Source organism: Chiloscyllium plagiosum, chromosome 34, assembly GCF_004010195.1.
Source record: "Chiloscyllium plagiosum isolate BGI_BamShark_2017 chromosome 34, ASM401019v2, whole genome shotgun sequence".
Classification (NCBI taxonomy): Eukaryota; Metazoa; Chordata; class Chondrichthyes; order Orectolobiformes; family Hemiscylliidae; genus Chiloscyllium; species Chiloscyllium plagiosum.
Window position 1 is genome coordinate 11,580,815 of NC_057743.1, and position 14,392 is coordinate 11,595,206.

Below are 14,392 nucleotides of genomic sequence, written 5' to 3' on the forward strand. Positions count from 1 at the left end.
TCCCTGGGGATCACATGTAGATAATGAAGCAACCCCTGGGAACTTCTTGTAAATAGTGAAACACTCCCAGGGACATTCCAAGAGGACCTCCTATAAATACAGGCATATGCTGGCGTCCTCCTTTAACGCTGACATATTCCCAGGTGAGTCCCCTCTAAATATTGACATGCACTTTCCTCAACTTCCATTTGGAATACATTTACATAACATCTACTAGTATTGATGTGAAACAGGAACCATTTCCCAGTAATAAACAAGATGATATATTTGATGTGCAGATCTAAATGCCCATGTCCAGCTGCTAACACTTTCAGCCTGCAGTGCAACCACAGTTTTCTGGTGTGCAGCTCCCAAAACAAAGATCTCATCTGGGTCAGAAAAGTAACTTATTTCCCGCAACTTCTGAAAGTGTTGTAACGTTTTTAATTTAATCCAGATCAAAGTCTCCAAATGTTATCTAACTGGTGTATGTGATCATCAAACAGATCTCCACAAACTGTGTTTTGAATATGCCTCTCTACATATGAGCTTGGCAGCAAGTTATTGCAAGTTCAATCATTTCAATATTAACGAGCCTTTAGTTGCCAGTGGTACGTACTTCGTAGATCTTGGTGGAAGGGTCAAACTTTGCTGCTTGCGAGATGTACATATTACTGTCCTTGGAAGGCAGATACTGCAAAAGAAAAGAAAGAAATCTTAATATAGAAAGACGCCATCCTGACCATCATGCCTGTGCTGGCACTCTACAAGAACAAATCACCTCTTTACAAACTCAATTTCTGTGATCCTGCAAATATTCTCTCTTCAGATGCTGTAATCATTCAATTTTACTTCAAAGTCCTCATTGAAGCAGCCTCCACCACCTTTGCAGCCAGTGCATTTCAGATCCTAAAAAATGTTTTGATGGCACTCTTGCTTATCGCCTTAAATCAGTTTTCTCTGGTTCTGGATTCTTCTGCCAATGGGAACAGTTTCAATGCAAGCACAACAGATTTAATAGCTGCTGCCATTCTACCTCCTCGCTTTTCATTATTCAAGGCTCCGAATATTTCTTCCAGGTGAATGCGACCAATGAAGGCAAACATGCCAAAGTCACCTTTACCACCATGTCTACGTGCGGTTCCACTTTTAAGGAACTATGCACCCTCACCCCAAGTCTTTTTGTTCAGATCTGGTAATCTGTTGCGATTTTAAGTGAGGGATTGTTTTAAAAAATTCTCAAGGTCAGGTTCGTAGGAGAGTAGTCTGACACAGAACAAACGACCAAGAGGCGAGTCTGCTAGAATATGGGCATTTTATTCCCCGCAGCGTCGCCAGAACGGGTCTGGCTTATACTCACTCTACATGTTACCGGAACTGGGAGCCGTCAGTTCTCGTAGAGCGGTTGCCAACAACCCACGCTCGGCGGTTAAACGTAACCCCGGAGCAGACTCACCGAACTGGAGACTTTTCCAGCTGATATACTCTTTTCCAGATATAAACATTCATGTGAACAGCAGAGCAAGGCTAAAAAACACATTCCATTCTGGTTACATACAGATAAGAAGATTCACACGGGGAGGTGTGTAATAAGATTCACACGGGACTAAGCAACACCTCCATTCCGGTTAGATTCACACATGTATTGAGACATAATTTTTAACCGTTTCACCACATTCCACTGCTTGGAATTTTACACCACAGGGATGCACCCTTGACTCCCCAAAGCCTGAATACCATCTACAAGGCACAAGTCAGGAGTATGGTGGAATATCCCCACTTGCTTGGATGAGTGGTCCCTCAACAACAATCAAAAAGCTTGACATCATCCAGGACAAAGCAGCCTGCTTGACTGGCACAACATCCACAAGCAACCACTCCCTCCACCACTGACAGTCAGTAGCAGTGTACACCATCTACAAGATGCACTTCACAAATTCAAAGATCCTCTACAACACCTTCCAAACACACGATCACTTCCATCTCGAAGAAAAAGGGCAGTAGATGTTTGAGAACACCATCACATTCATGTTCTCCTCCAAGCCACGAACCATCCTGACTTGGAAATAAATCATTGTTCCTTCACTGTCACTGGGTCAAAATCCTGGAATTCCCGCCTTAATGGCATTGTGGGTCAACCACAGCAGGTGGATTGCAGCGGTTCAAGAAGGCAATTCAACCACCACCTCCTTAAGGGCAACTAAGGACAGGAAATAAATGTGAAGTCAAAAAGTATGGTCCTGGAAAAGCACAGCAGGTCAGGCAGCAACTGAGGAGCAGGACAGTTGACATTTCGGGCATAAAACCTTCATCAGGAAAGGGGTCAGTCAGTGACGCTCACTTCCCAGAAATTAATAAAATCAATAAAATGAATAGAGTTTATAACTCCTGGTTGCTATGAATCTGTAGATATCTTAAGCTCACACTACCAATTCTTGGTGCTGAGAATGTAAAATTTACAGAGCAAGAGCAACAATAATTGTCCTTTTCAAGACTCTACTCCTATGGTCTTTGAAGGACATAGGGCTAGTGATCAGGGAATTGATGCAGTTTGCAAATCCTGAACTAATCCATTCAGAAAGGTGATTAGTAATTTAGAAACAGAACTGGAGTTTATAAACCAATATCAAAGTCTCCTGAGTGAGATCCATCTGCCTATGGGAACAGTTTTCATTTTTTTTTCATTTATAGATCTTGTGTAATCTATCCTGCCATATTAAAAATATAGCATGATAGATTATATGAGATCTATAAATGAAAAATAAAATCATTATTAACCTTACTGCATAATCTAGATGTGCCTACAGGACTCTCACAGTATGATATGTAAGCTAGCAAAATCCAATAAATAGAATAAATAATCATATGTTTTCTCAAAGCTAAGAACTCTTGATTTTTCTGCCTATGTGAGGGCTGGCACTAATTTTCAAATCAGATTATCTGGATTACCTCATTAGCAAAAGTAGGTTTTCTGTATCTACTTACTGATTCATTTTAACATTTTAAACACCTGGACTAAATCGCTCCTCAATATTGCGTAGCAATCTCATTTAACATTTCATCCAGAGGATTGTACCTTCAACAATGTGGCACTTTGTTTTTGGGAGTGTCAGACGAGATTAGATATTAACATCCTTGCTGGACTTGAACAACAACTTTCACACCTAAAGACGAGTGTCCTACTTCGCAAAATGTGCTAAAACCTGATGAAAAATGAGTTTTAATGAACTGCTCCCATTCAGTATTTCTTCACACAGCTTATAAAGTACACATAAACTTCTTGAACATGCAAATTCTAGGAGTCTAAGCTTACCATTCTGAAAGGATTTTCAAATGATTCTAAAATAGTTCTCGCTTTCTGTTGTGCTGTTGTCAATGTTTCATGGTTCTTCTCATTTGGAAGAGAATCCTGAGGGGACAGAAAAGTCAGTTCACCCACACTAATGAAAAACATAGAAAAGATTTTGGACAATCAACTTAAAAAAAATTAATGTTCAATTGAGACTTCTCCCATATCTAAATAGCTAACAATGCTATTGTGATCAACGTTGTTCTGATTATCAGAATAAAGCAAATCTGGGATCACATGGTAATGAGATGTGACGTGACTGCACTGACTGTCATCATCCGATTATAGCCTGAATAAAGTAAAGCAAAATATACAAGGCTATGAGCCAATGCTAGAAAATGAGATTAGAATAACTAGCTGGTTGCTTTTGAACTGCACAGACCCAATGGGGCAAAGAATGGTTTTCTGTGTTGTTAACCTCACTGACTAAATATAATTAGAAATTAACCCTGGTTTAGTTCATGCATCTCTAACACAGGCAAAACAAACATATTTACTAATTTATTCAACTATCAGCAATTCCTTGCTCATTAACTAGGATGGAATGCGGCGGAATGGGCGGGTGGGGAAGAGAGAGGCACGAGAAAGAGGGGGTGCAAGAGAGGGAGCAAGACAGAGGGCACGAGCCCGAGAAAGAGACAGACTGATGACATGAATGGATTCAGATGACTGGCCATTTTGGTGAGGTACAGGAGGACTTCCGGTACCCATAAAACCATAACCGCATTAGGCATCACCTTCCCAAAAGTGCGCGACTGGAATTTGGATAAAAATGTGAAAAAATTCTTTGGACTGTCAAGAATGATCTTCTATTTTTCTTTGAGTCTACCATCTCTGCAGCTGTTCACAGTTGTGGATTGTCTCTCTATTTTGAGATAAAGTATAGTTTTATGGTTAATGTAGCTAATAGAATTCACTCCTCAGGACCTGGGAAAAAAACTCCTCCCTTACTCAGTAACTTTGCTGAGTTCCATTAAACCCCACATACAAACTAATTTAAAATCAGCAACTGGAACCTTCAAAAAGTACACAAATACATTTTACTTCAGTTCAGGACACACCAGTATTAGACAGGATTTAGAGTCAAAAAGTATGGTGTTCCACATATCCGATGAAGAAGCAGACATAGCTGGGGCCCATGGCTAGTGGTTAGGTTGGCAAAAGTGGAATAAACGAAGGCTTTGGAGGCCTTCACCATGGCGGATAGATGTGTACAGGGACTGGATGTCCACGGTGAAGATAAGGTGTTGGGGGCTGGGGAAAATGAAAGTCATGGAGGAGCAGGAGGGCATGGGTAGTATCCTGAATGTATGTGGGGAGTTCCTGGATCAAGGGGGACAGAATGGTCATGATATGAGGAGATAAGTTTGTTGGTACAGAAGCTGGCAGAGACGATATGTTGACTGGGGCAGTCTGGTTTGTGTATTTTGGGCAAGGGCTAAAATTGGGCATTGCAGGGTTCCAGCACTATGATAGAATTTAGCACAGCAGTTACACTTACGTCAAATATGGTAATAATTGCTTTGGCAGAGGTGAGTGTTAAGCTCGTATCGCCATCCTCCAAATCAGGGAACAGTTTACTGGTTTGTATCAGTGGCACTGAAAGTAAAAAGAATAGGGCACAAAGTTTACTTGTTGAACCTATGTTGGACTTGCCTTGGCGAAATCCTTTTTTTTTAACCTTAGATTCTTGTTTTGCATTTTGAGGAAAAAAGGGTTAATTTGAAAAAAAAATAGCGTCAAAGGATAGGTGGAGTATGTGCAGGTTTACTGCTGCTGAATGTCTAAGCTCAGGGCTTGGGAAAACGCAAGCCACGGCCAAACATTTGCATTGAGTTCAGAATGTCAGTAATTGATGTTCATAGAACATTGAACATTACAACGCAGTACAGGCCCTTCGGCCCTTTATGTTGCGCCGACCTATCATACCAACTTGACGCCCATCTAATCTACACTATTCCATGTACGTCCATATGCTTGTCCAATGATGACTTAAATGTACTTAAAGTTGGCAAATCTACTACCATTGCAGGCAAAGCATTCCATACCCTTACTACTCTCTGAGCAAAGAAACTACCTCGAACATATGTTCTATATCTACCACCCCTCAATTTAAAGCTAGCCCCCTTGTGCTCGCCATCACCATTGTTGGAAAAAGGCTCTCCCTGTCCACCCTATCTAACCCTCTGATTATCTTATATGTCTCTATTAAGTCACCTCTCAACCTTCTTCTCTCTAACGAAAATAGCCTCAAGTCCCTCAGCCTTTCCTTGTAAGACCTTCCCTCCATACCAGGCAACATCCTAGTAAATCTCCTCTGCATCCTTTTCAAAGCTTCCACATCCTTCTTATAATGTGATGATCAGAACTGTACACAATACTCCAAGTGCGGCCGCACCAGAGTTTTGTACAGCTGTAGCATAACCTCATGGTTCCGGAAATCGATTCTTCTATTAATAAAGGCTAAAACACTGTATGCCTTCTTAACAACCCTGTCAACTTGGGTGGCAACTTTCAAGGATCTGTGTACATGGACACTGAGATCTCTCTGCTCATCTACACTACCAAGAATCTTACCATTAGCCCAGTACTTTGCATTCCGGTTACTCCGACCAAAGTGAATCACCTCACACTTGTCCGCATTAAACTCCATTTGCCACCTCTCAGCCCAGCTCTGCAGCTTATTTATGTCTCTCTGTAACCTACAACGTCCTTCGTGTCGTCTGCAAATTTACTAACCCACCCTTCTACGCTCTCATCCAGGTCGTTTATAAAAATGACGAACAGCAGTGGATCCAACACAGAGCCTTGCAGTACACCACTGGTAACTGGACTCCAGGATGAACATTTCCCATCAACCACCACCCTCTGTCTTCTTTCAGCAAGCCAATTACAGATCCAAACTGCTATATCTCCCATAATCCCATTCTTCTGCATTTTGTACAATAGCCTACTGTCGAACGCTTTGCTGAAATCCATATACACCACATCAACCGGTTTACTCACATCTACCTGTTTGATCACCTTCTCAAAGAACTCAATAAGGTTTGTGAGGCACGACCTACCCCTCACAAAACCGTGCTGACTATCCCTAATCAAATTATTCTTTTCTAGACGATTATAAATCCTATCTCTTATAACCTTTTCCAACACTTTACCAACAACTGAAGTAAGGCTCACTGGTCTATAATTACCAGGATTGTCTCTACTCCCCTTCTTGAACAGGGGAACCACATTTGCTATACTCCAGTCTTCTGGCACTATTCCCGTAGACAATGACAATTTAAAGATCAATGCCAAAGGCTCGGCAATCTCCTCCCTGGCTTCCCAGAGGATCCTAGGATAAATCTCATCCGGCCCAGGGCACTTATCTATTTTCACACTCTGCAGGAATTCTAATACCTCTTCCTTGCGAACCTTAATCACACCTCGTCTAGTAGCCTGTATCTCAGTAATCTCCTCGACAACATTGTCATTTTCTAGAGTGAATACTGTCGAAAAATATTCATTTAGTGCTTCCCCTATCTCCTCTGACTCCACACACAACTTCCCATTACTATCCTTGATTGGCCCTAATCTTACTCTTGTCATTCTTTTATTCCTTAAATACCTATAGAAAGCCTTATGGTTTACCCTGATCCTATCCGCCAACAACTTCTCATGTCTCCTCCTGGCTCTTGAGCTCTATCTTTAGGTCTTTCCTGGCTTCCTTGTAACCCTCAAGTGCCCTAACTGAGCCTTCACATCTCTTCCTAACATAAGCCTTCTTCTTCCTCTTGACCAGAGATTCCACTTCCTTCGTAAACCACGGCTCCTGCGCTCTACAGCTTCCTCCCTGCCTGACAGATACGTACTTATCTAGGACAGACGGTAGCTTTTCCTTGAATAAGCTCCATATTTCTAATGTGCCAACCCCTGCAGTTTCCTTCCCCATCCTATGCTTCCTAAATCTTGCCTAATCCCATCGTAATTGCCTTTCCCCCAGCTGTAACTCTTGCCCAGTGGTATACACCTATCCCTTTCTATCACTAAAGTAAACATAACAGAATTGCGATCGCTATCACCAAAGTGCTCACCTACTTACAAGTCTAACACCTGGCCGGGCTCATTACCCAGTACCAAATCTAATGTGGCTTCGCCCCTTGTTGGCCTGTCTACATACTGTGTCAGGAAGCCCTCCTGCACACACTGGACAAAAACTAACCCATCTATAGTACTCGTACTATAGTGTTCCCAATCAATATTTGGAAAGTTGAAGTCCCCCATGACAACTACCCTGTCTCTCTCACTCCTATCGAGAATCATCTTTGCTATCCCTTCGTCTACACCTCTGGAACTATTCGGAAGCCTATAGAAAACTCCCAACAGGGTGACCTCTACTTTCCTGTTTCTAACTTCAGCCCATACTACCTCAGTTGACGAGTCCCCAAACATCCTTTCTGCAACTGTAATACTGCCCTTGACCAACAATGCCACACCTCCCCCTCTTTTACCATCTTCTCTGTTCTTACTGAAACATGTTCATGAACAGATCAGATGCCCAATCATTTCAGCACTGTAGAAAGGAGGTAAAACCAATATATATGAAAGCTGCAAAGCCCTGGATGCATTTCCCATCTTAGCCTGCTCCTGAAATACTGCAGCAATTTCCATAATACCAAATCTGTTAGCTAATTTGCAATTAAGCGGGTGGACGGGTATTCAATTACTTTATCTTATTTTAAAAATTTGATCTACCTTAATATTCAACTAAACATTAAGTGCTTATTTGCTGAATTCTGTAATTTTTAGTTCTAATAGTGTTCCATAGGTGTGCAATTTAGGTAGCTCGAAGTGACAACATGGAATAAAATAATGTTTATGTAGAAGGCATCAATTTAAAATCTCTTTCCTAGTATCTTGCTGGAGAAACTTTAAATGAGATTAACTCTAAATATGGAAACAGTAGAGGAATTTGTGATGAATCATAAAAATAATTCAAGCTCACATAACTTTACAGTTCATAGAATCCCTATTCGGCCCAGTGTCCATACCATCCCTCAAGAGAACCACCACCTGCACCGCACCTCTCCACAACCCAATAACTATATCCCCGTAACTCTGCATTTCCCATGGCTAATCCAGCTAGCCTGTACATCCCTGGACACTATAGGCAATTTAGCATGGCCAATCCCCCAAACCTGGTGGACTGAGGACGAAAACCCACACAGGCATGGGAGAATGTGCTAACTTCACACAGACAGAGGCTGGAATCGAATCTGGGTCCCTGGCATTGTAAGGCAGTGGTGCTAACCACTGAGCCACCCCAACTTTGAAAACCCTTGCAATACAGAAAAGATATAACCCTCCAAAATGTAATGTGATAGACTTGCTGAGAGACACACATACATACAGAGCGAGGCAGGCAGAGAGACCGAGAGAGAGAGAGAGAGAGGCAGACAGACAGACCGAGACAGACAGACAGACAGAGAGAGAGGAAGAGAGACAGAGAGAGAGAGAGACAGAGACAGACAGAGAGAGAGACACCTCATTATTGTGGAGTAATAAATTAACAACATAAAGATTTAGACAATACTTGGAAGAGATTATCTTATTCAATAGCATTGCATTAAACATGTGAATAAATAACTTCATCTTACCTGATATGACATTTGCTATTAACGTTTTTATTTGTGCATATGCATTGACTTTATAGACTAACGTTGGCTAATAATGCACAGGTGCTAACCATTTATGACAACATTTTTGGACCCATGTAGCAGATTGATTTAAGATATTGGTGGACCACGTGTTAGGGCAACACATTAATATGTCTTGTATGCTGAGTAATAATAAACTCTACTATCAATATTCCTTCATTAATCAGTACCTTTCAAAAAAACCCAAATATGAGAATAGCAAAATCCTAAAACTCGTTTTAATTTGAAGAATGGCCCATAATCATCTACATGATATCAGCTGATCCACTCCCTCTTCTACGAAGCACACACAAATTCACATTTTTAAAGACAAAATACAAGAATACAGTATGTATAACCATGGTAACGATAGGTATCACAACTAGTTTTGAAAACAGTTTTCAGTGACAGTTGCTTCTCTACAAGATTGGAAGAAGGGCTTATGCCCGAAACGTCGATTCTCCTGCTCCTTGGATGCTGCCTGACCTGCTGCGCTTTTCCAGCAACACATTTTTCAGCTCTGGTCTCCAGCATCTGCAGTCCTCACTTCCTCCAAGATTGGAAGGTTAGTCCAGTATCATGATTACATTTTTGTTTGAATGGTTGCACATTCCTGAAGAAGGGCTTGTGCCCGAAACGTCGATTCTCCTGTTCCCTGGATGCTGCCTGACCTGCTGCGCTTTTCCAGCAACACATTTTCAGCTCTGCACAATGAGTCTAATCTGTTAAACACTTCAGCACTGATAATGTGTGGACATTCAGGTTCCATAGCCTTGGAAGTTGCTGCTTTTCTAACTGCTTTCATAATGGTGTGCATTGGTGCGACGCAAGGTTCAACATCATTTGTGGGCGGCACGGTGGCACAGTGGTTAGCACTGCTGCCTCACAGCGCTAGAGACCCGGGTTCAATTCCCGCCTCAGGCGACTGACTGTGTGGAGTTTGCACGTTCTCCCCGTGTCTGCGTGAGTTTCCTCCGGGTGCTCCGGTTTCCTCCCACAAAGGGCCTGTTTCCACACTAAGTAATCTAATCTAAATCTAATCTAATCTAATCATTACTAGCCATCTTCAGCTACATCAAAATTGTGAAAGTTGCTATCATTACCTTCAAACAAAATTGCACATACTTAGCAATTTTTTGGTTGTTTCCTACTTCACCAGATTCTTCAGGATGTTCACTGCTTAAAACAATTCTACACTGAAGTTTTCACTGCATTTAAGCTGGTCATTTTCTTAATTTTCAGGACATTACACTTTGTACACAACCTAAATCGACATGGGACAAAATTCCAATTGCCTTGGACATCTAATCCTTTTGAAAGACTAATTGATGAGGGACACTTTCACTAGCTTCCTTAAATTGCAGGCTGTGGTTGGTCTTAAGGTTGGTTTTCTAAAACTTGAAACATTAAACACCACAGATGTTAAAATATGCATGTTGTTTCAAATAGAAAACTCTCAGGTCAAACAAAAACTGCTCATCACCTCACCAGGTTATCCCTTTGTGTTGATGTCAAGATAACAAAGTATAAATTGCAGACAGAAACAGATCAGGACTTTGCATGGTTGACAAAGGCAGGATGTCAATTTATATGGGGTAAAAGTAAGTGGACACATATAGTCAGATAGATGTACACCAAGGAACCAGACACTTTGCTCCAATTTGCTCATGCCAACCCCAGATATCCAAGACAAATCTAGTCCCAGCAAGTGGCCCATATCTCTCTAAACCGTTCCTATTCATATACCCATCCAGATCCTTTAACTGTAACTGTACTAGCCTCCACCACCTACTCTGGCAGCTCATTTCTTAAATGCATTCCATTGTGCATGAAAACGTTGCCCCTTCGGTCCCTTTTAAATCTTTTTCCTCTCATCTTAAACCTATGCGCTCTAGTTCTGGATTCCCCCACCCCAGTAAAACAAACCTTGTCTATTTACCCTATCCAAGCCCCACATGATCTTATAAATCTCGATAAGGACACCCCTCAGCTTCCAAGACTCCAGGGAAAATTGCCCCAGTCTATTCAGCCTCTTCCTATGGATCACAACCTCCAGCCCTGGCAACATCCTACATTGATTCTATTTTCAATTGAGAGGTCCATGTGCTTTAGATTGGTGGGAGGAGATTAATTTCTTCTGGTTATTCACTAACTAATGTTTACATTTAAAATTCAGTTAAATAACCAACATGTGCTCTGCAATTGCTATACAAATATTATGGACAGAAATATATTGTTATTTGCAAATTGTTTTATAGCCAATTAAATACGTTTGAAGTGTACAGATTATCACAATGTGGGAAAATACAGCAGCAAAGTTGCACATGGCAGCAAACTGATAATGATCAAATAATGTTTTGAGTTGTGTTGTTTTGATTGAACGATAAATATTATCAAAACACTGTGAATATCTCCCATGTACTTCTTCAGAATAATAGAAAAGGATTATTTACGTCCACCTTAACAGAACGGACTCGGCCTCAATTTAACATCATATCCAAAAGACCTCCAAACAACAAAACTCCATCAGGCATGGACTATGTCAGCCTAGATTCTTAGGCACAACTCATGTAATGTGACTTGAATCCACAAACTTCTAAATCAAGAGATGACAGTAATATTAATGACGCATGGGTGAAACCTAGTCCAAATTTCTTTACAGACCCCTGTAAAATAGTCCCAATCTTTCTAACAAAGATTAAAATGTATGAATAAATGTTCTGTAAATACATTTAAACAATGCGTCGCCAGAGAAAAACAAGGCCATTAAGAAGATATTCTCGAAAACTCTCTGCACTGAAGTGGAATGACAGAAGGGAAAACCTGAAATCAGCTTCAGACCACTTACCTACTTTGGATTAATCAAACATAGCAGGTTCTTTCTGGAATGTACTGCAATCATTACCAGTTGAAGTATAAACTATTTTAAAACTAATACTACTTTTGGTTTTGAAGACGGTTAATGTCACATGATAAACGTTAACAAGCATATCTGGAAACACTCCACTATTTCAGTCAGTGCCATAAAAGCTCTTCTTTGCTTCAAAGTACTCTGCCTCTTGTGCACAAAAGCTAGTTTTGTGCAGCTTCATTTACAACATGGTCATAGCTCAGTGAATTCACCCTGCTGCTTTCATAAATTGCTTCAACCCTCTGATCAAATGGTCTCCGAGATGAGTCCAGAAGAGAAATGATTTAATTCTACCGGTAAGTGTGCAAAGTACCTCAAATCCTTTAACAAATAGTTATGAAGAACTGAGAAAAAAAAAGTCTGAAAATGATTGAGAAATGTACCACTTTATGAAATGGACTTATCCATACAGAATTGATTTACAAGAATTTTTCTTTAGCACAAAAACCATTGGAGCAAGGCGTCAGGCTACTGCTACTGAACCTGGAACAACTACCAGAGTCAGGGAGAATCAGAGAGGGAAAGGAGATTTCACCCAGACAGCCGAATCATGGAGGAACAGTGCCAAATTGCAGTGCGGAAACACCATTAGTTTGCTGGACAAAATATTATATGCATCACACTAAATGAACAGAGTTTGAGGAAATGTGGATTTACTAGTTATTATCTTAATCCCGATAGACCATAGGCATTGTCAAGTGAACTGAATCTACAATGCCCTCCAGAAGCAGCAGTGATATGCACAAATAAGACCAGCTATAACCCTTGGCCTACCTGAGCCATGAACAAACTGCACGTTGCCCGACAAATGGGAACCATCATGAGGTCCAAACAGAAGGTTCTCAGTTTTCTGCAAAAAATGAAATTACAATAATATCTCCCAATTTATCATTAATGAACACTGATTTACTATCAAGCAGCCCATTACTTAAGTTTTTTAAAAAATAACTAAAGGTACCTCAAGTGAATATCACAATTTTTCACCATATCAGAACCTCCTTAAATAGAAGGCAGCAAGCTATATAACATCACATTGTTAAAGTGAGTGTTAATCATCAACTAGATCAAGTAAATCGAATCCTTACATCTGCCTTTAGCAAGGTTCTTCTCTTCTGTTGCAGTTGTGCTGATTCTGTCTGGAGGAAAAGAAAGTATTAGCAAGTATGAAGTTTTTTTTGAAACACTATATGCTGTGAAGTTTCCATTAATTTTAGGGAGATAATATTAAAGAAAATTGACATACAAATATGTTACAGTTGCTTCAGATACATACAAATATATAGAACAAATGAGTGAGGTGAGAGCGAAGTTAAAAATACACTTAATTATCAATGCAACATTACACAACTCCATCAAAATCAACAGAAACTACCATTCCTGTGAACCAAAGCACTAGATTTCCAGCAAACTCAAATATGTATACACTTTAGAGTCATAGAGATGTACAGCACAGAAACAGACCTTTCAGTCCAACCAGTCCATACAGACCAGATATCCCAACCTAATCTAGTCCTATCTGCCAGCACCCGGCACCGTATCCCTCCAAACCCTTCCTATTCATATACCCATCCAAATGCCTTTTAAATGTTGCAATTGTACCAGCATCCACCACTTCCCCTGGCAGCTCATTCCATACACGTACCACCCTCTGCGTGAAAAAGTTTCCCCTTAGGTTCCTTTTATATCTTTCCCCTCTCATCCTAAACCTATGCCCTCTAGTTCTGGACTCTCCCACCCCAGGGAAAAGACTTATTTATCCAATCCATGCCTCTCATAATTTTGTAAATCTCTATAAGGTCACTCCTCAGCCTCCGACGCTCCAGGGAAAACAGCCCCACCCTGTTCATCCTCTTCCCATAGCTCAAATCCTCTAAGTCTAGCAATATCCTTGTAAATCTTTTCTGAACCCTTTCAAGTTTCACAACATCTTTCTGATAGGAAGGAGATCAGAACTGCATGTAATATTCCAACAGTGGCCTAACCAATGTCCTGTACAGCCACAACATGATGTCTCAACCCCTGTACACAATACTCTGACCAATAAAAGAAAGCATACCAAATGTCTTCTTCACTATCCTATCTACCTGCGACTCCACTTTCAAGGAGCTATGAACCTGTACTCCAAGGTCTCTTTCTTCAGCAACACTCCCTAGGACCTTACCATTAAGTGTAGAAGTCCTGCTAAGATTTGCTTTCCCAAAATGCAGCACTTCGTATTTATCTAAATTAAACTCCATCAGCCACTTCTCAGCCCATTGGCCCACCTGATCAAGATCCTGTTGTTGTCTAAGGTAACCTTCTTTGCTGTCCACTATACCTCCAATTTTGGTGTCTTACTAACTATACCTCTTATGCTCGCATCCAAATCATTTATGTAAATGACAAAAAGTAGAGGACCCAGCACCAATCCTTGTGGCGCTCCACTGGTCACAGGCCCCCAGTCTGAAAAACAACCCTCCACCACCACCCTCTGTC

The 14,392-nt window shown here is 40.9% G+C and overlaps 1 protein-coding gene across 1 annotated transcript in view; it reads right to left on the bottom strand.

The window, feature by feature from the left end:
- Positions 1-14,392, bottom strand: part of exosc10 (exosome component 10) — a 62,908-nt gene that overhangs the window by 14,000 nt on the left and 34,516 nt on the right. Inside the window, exons 15-19 of the mRNA XM_043675587.1 lie at positions 13,003-13,053; positions 12,692-12,767; positions 4,830-4,927; positions 3,293-3,388; positions 599-673 (exon numbers count right to left, since the gene is read on the bottom strand). Of these exons, the coding sequence (XP_043531522.1) occupies positions 599-673; positions 3,293-3,388; positions 4,830-4,927; positions 12,692-12,767; positions 13,003-13,053 (396 nt within the window). The remainder of the gene's footprint in view (positions 1-598; positions 674-3,292; positions 3,389-4,829; positions 4,928-12,691; positions 12,768-13,002; positions 13,054-14,392) is intronic.